General features: G+C 40.8%; 1 protein-coding gene across 1 annotated transcript; it reads left to right on the top strand.

Moving 5' to 3' along the window:
- The first annotated feature begins 248 nt into the window (after positions 1-248).
- LOC105220371 (uncharacterized) lies at positions 249-2,308 on the top strand. Its single transcript, XM_011196814.2, has 2 exons — positions 249-386; positions 1,565-2,308. The coding sequence occupies exons 1-2, from the start codon at positions 372-374 to the stop codon at positions 2,297-2,299; spliced, it is 750 nt and encodes a 249-aa protein (XP_011195116.2). The 5' UTR covers positions 249-371; the 3' UTR covers positions 2,300-2,308.
- Positions 2,309-3,505: the final 1,197 nt, after the last annotated feature.

Here is a 3,505-nt window from a genome sequence, read left to right as displayed (position 1 = left end):
AATATCAATTTGAGCGCAACTTCCGAGCACAACTTCGCTGCTGGTTGCTAAATTGCTAAATCTAAATCACACTGTTTTCGTATGGTTTCGAGATTGGTTTGCAATATTCACGAGTGATTAGTGTTTGGTGTGCAACTTTTGCGCTGACTTTTGTCTTTCATTTGGTTTTTTAGTTTTGTCATTTGTTTTTGTTTACACCACATTTATCATATCTTTATTGACCCTCTTCAAATCGAGACACAATTTCACTGCATTTCATCTATAAAACACGCGCGCCGATATCGCAAGCCATAAACACGTTTTAGCTTTCATTAACGTCAGACCAGTGCCCAAATTTGGTCGGGACCATTCATCAATATTGCGAACGAAAGATGTACGGATTTCTCGTAAGTGTTCAAGTGTCAAAGTTTTGTGATGCGGGTGCATTGGAATTGTGTTGATTTTTAAAAAATATGAGGCATAGTGAGGAAGTGTGGTTAGAAGTGGAAAGTTGTCTAAGTTGTCTAAAATTTTGTTGAAAGATAGTTTGAGAAAAGAATTGAGTGTTGCATAATAGTTGGAACTAAATTAGTCTCCACTGTCTGAGAGATGTTTACCGTTATCCAAACGAAAACTGAAAATAGATATTTGGAAAAATCGAATTGAAGAAAATGTGGTTTATTAATAAATATAATTCCAATTTGTTCTTATATATGGGAATTCAAACTGTCTCCCCAATCAAGCAGAGCTATTGAGAGCCTGTTAGTCCAAAGTGCCCAACTACAGTTCGGATTATATGTCGTAATACAATTCTAAATGGAATTGCACTCAATTTATAGTTCAAACAGTCAGGAAAGTCGATTAACAAGAAGATAGATCAAAGACCAATTGATCGGCATTGAGTAACAATCTCATAGGAATACAATTTGTTTCGTGACTTAATCACTCAATATCCGTCTTGCCCTCTCTGATCGGATTCATCTAGAGGGGCTTCTAATATTGCCAGCTCGCCAGCTTTTTCATTTCCGATAATGTTCCTGTGGCTGGGTATTCAGATTATGGATAGATTGCGTTCTGCTAGTGAGCTGAAAGCCTCCCTGCAGTTGCCGTTATGTCACCTGCCTATCTGTTAGTTTCTACGTATGGTTACTTTTTGTATCCTCCCATAGTTGTTTAATAGAGCTCTAAAGGTCTTCTCTATGCCTAGTACTTCCGCTTGGAAGATGCAGTCTGAGTTTGGTAGACGGATAGAGAGAGATATGTCGAGATTATGGAGTATACTACTGCACCTACTCCAGTCGATATAGATTGAGATAGTATCCTCTTATCTTCGCCATTCACGTCAAGAGGGTATCGTCGCCTGAAAGCAACTATTGGAGCCCAACTTTAGAGGGATACAGTCTGATTTTCTTAGACTGTTTATGAACTGGTTCAGGGTACCGCTGTGTCTATAATTCTTTCGGTTCCAACCATCTCGTCTGTCTGTTGTCTGGGCTATAGATTTAAATTTTCAAACTTAACAGTTATTTATATCCCTTATATTTTCTAAGATATAATATTAAAGAAATCTTCTAACTTCTTCCAGTTTTTTTACCTCGTTGCTGCCGCAGCGGCGGATAATTTGGGATACAATTACCAGCCACTTGGACACGATGCTCCAATTGGAGGAGTCCTACACGGCAGTGCTATCGCAAACGGAGCCAACAGCTACACCGCCGGTGGAGCTGCCGCTACAGCTAACGGTGGATTTGGCGGATTCGCTGGCGTTAATGATGCCGGAAACTATGCTGACAGCAGTAGTGGAACGGGATTAGGTCCACAATCCTCTGGACACGTCGAATACAACAAAGAATTCTACACTTACGCGGCGCCCGAACACGAGTTCGAGGAAAATATCGGTGCTGACCAAATCGGCGGTTCACTAAAGAAGAACTTACGTGTGGTATTCATTAAGGCGCCCGAAAATCAAGGACTCAGCAACGCCGTACTGCAATTGGCCAAACAGGCTGCCGAGCAGCGTACCGCTATTTATGTGCTTAGCAAGCAACCTGATGTCTCTGAGTTGGCCAACAAATTGCAGGCGCTGCAGGGTGGCCAAACGCATGCACCAGAGGTGCATTTCGTCAAGTATCGCACGCCCGAAGATGCGGCGCATGCACAACACGCCATTCAAGCGCAATACGAGTCGCTCGGCGGTCAATCGCAACACTCAAACGAAGGTGTGGCTCCAGTTTTGGACTTTGCCTCGCCTGCGGCAGCGCCGTTGTCAAATAGTCAGAGTGATGCTGAGCCTTCCGTGGCATATCTGCCACCGAATTAAGTCAGGGGATGTATTTTAATTTAATTAAAATAAGGAAATATAACTGAAGAATTTAAATCATATTTCGCATTTTCGGATTCTAAGTCAATTAATGAACTCATTTAATAAATAAATTTTGAAAGTTTTTGTAAAAATTTGTAAAATTTCTTAAGGTGAGTCCAAGTACTGAAGTTGTAATTACAGTTACAGTAAAGATATTTCCAGATTTCTAGCCGAGGACTAAAACCAACTGCAACAACTGATAAACTCTCTAAGAAAAGAAGTGTTGATCCAAGGTTCTATTATAGAGGTGTTTTAAAAAAATAACGGGAATTTTCGAAATTTTGAAAAAAAATTATTCATTCGTTGACATTAATGTTGTCACCTTTAAAATAGACCCCATTCGATATTATACACATATATATGCAAACGGTTATCCCAATCGTCGAAAGACTTCTTAAACTCGATATTTACCTATATCGATACTTTTATTTCAGATCTTTTATTTTTAAGGTGAAAAAATAGCCGAGTATCAACAACCAATTATTCAATTATGTGCGAAAATTTGCCAGTTCAACTGTAGGGGTCACCACATTAAATAGGTCATTTTCAAAGTGGCTTCCTAATTAAATTCACCCTTAAACGCGTGTTTAGTGCGCACAAAATCACTTAATCAGTTAGAAAGCACTTCTCCGCCAAACCAAGAAGGCTGCACGGCGGCACCCTTAATTTGTTCAATTCATTACATCATTAAAGGCCCTACAGTAGCAGTCACATTGCCTTGTGTTAAACGAATGAAGGCGCCAGCAACGCAGCCAAAGCAACAGTAAGCAATCATCAACACTTCTGCTGGCGTTTAATCTACGCGAACACTTCGCTGCATGTGCCCCCTTACGCGTCGACCACCTCGATTGCGGCTGCTACTGCGGCTGGGTGTATCAGAACCGCTCATTTGTATTAATTGAATGAGAATACACTTTAATCCAATAAATACTTGACAGTACGGCGCGTTGGCAGCATGGCGCTTATTGGTTACGCCGCGGCATAAATGTACAAACGAGCACTCGTACGTCCTTTCGTGGGCAGCATCTCGAACACGTTAAGGCAATTGATTGTTAGTGCAATGCGAGCGCGATTAAATAGCAAAGCGAACGGGTATAAATATATTGTAAAATGGTGCTATATTTCTCGGTAGCGCACTTATCTCGTTGCTGGTGATTCAATGAG

Source organism: Zeugodacus cucurbitae, chromosome 2 (genome assembly GCF_028554725.1).
Source record: "Zeugodacus cucurbitae isolate PBARC_wt_2022May chromosome 2, idZeuCucr1.2, whole genome shotgun sequence".
In the NCBI taxonomy this organism is placed as follows: Eukaryota; Metazoa; Arthropoda; class Insecta; order Diptera; family Tephritidae; genus Zeugodacus; species Zeugodacus cucurbitae.
The sequence above is the reverse complement of the archived record's forward strand: the minus strand, read 5'-3'. Positions and strand labels throughout refer to the sequence as shown.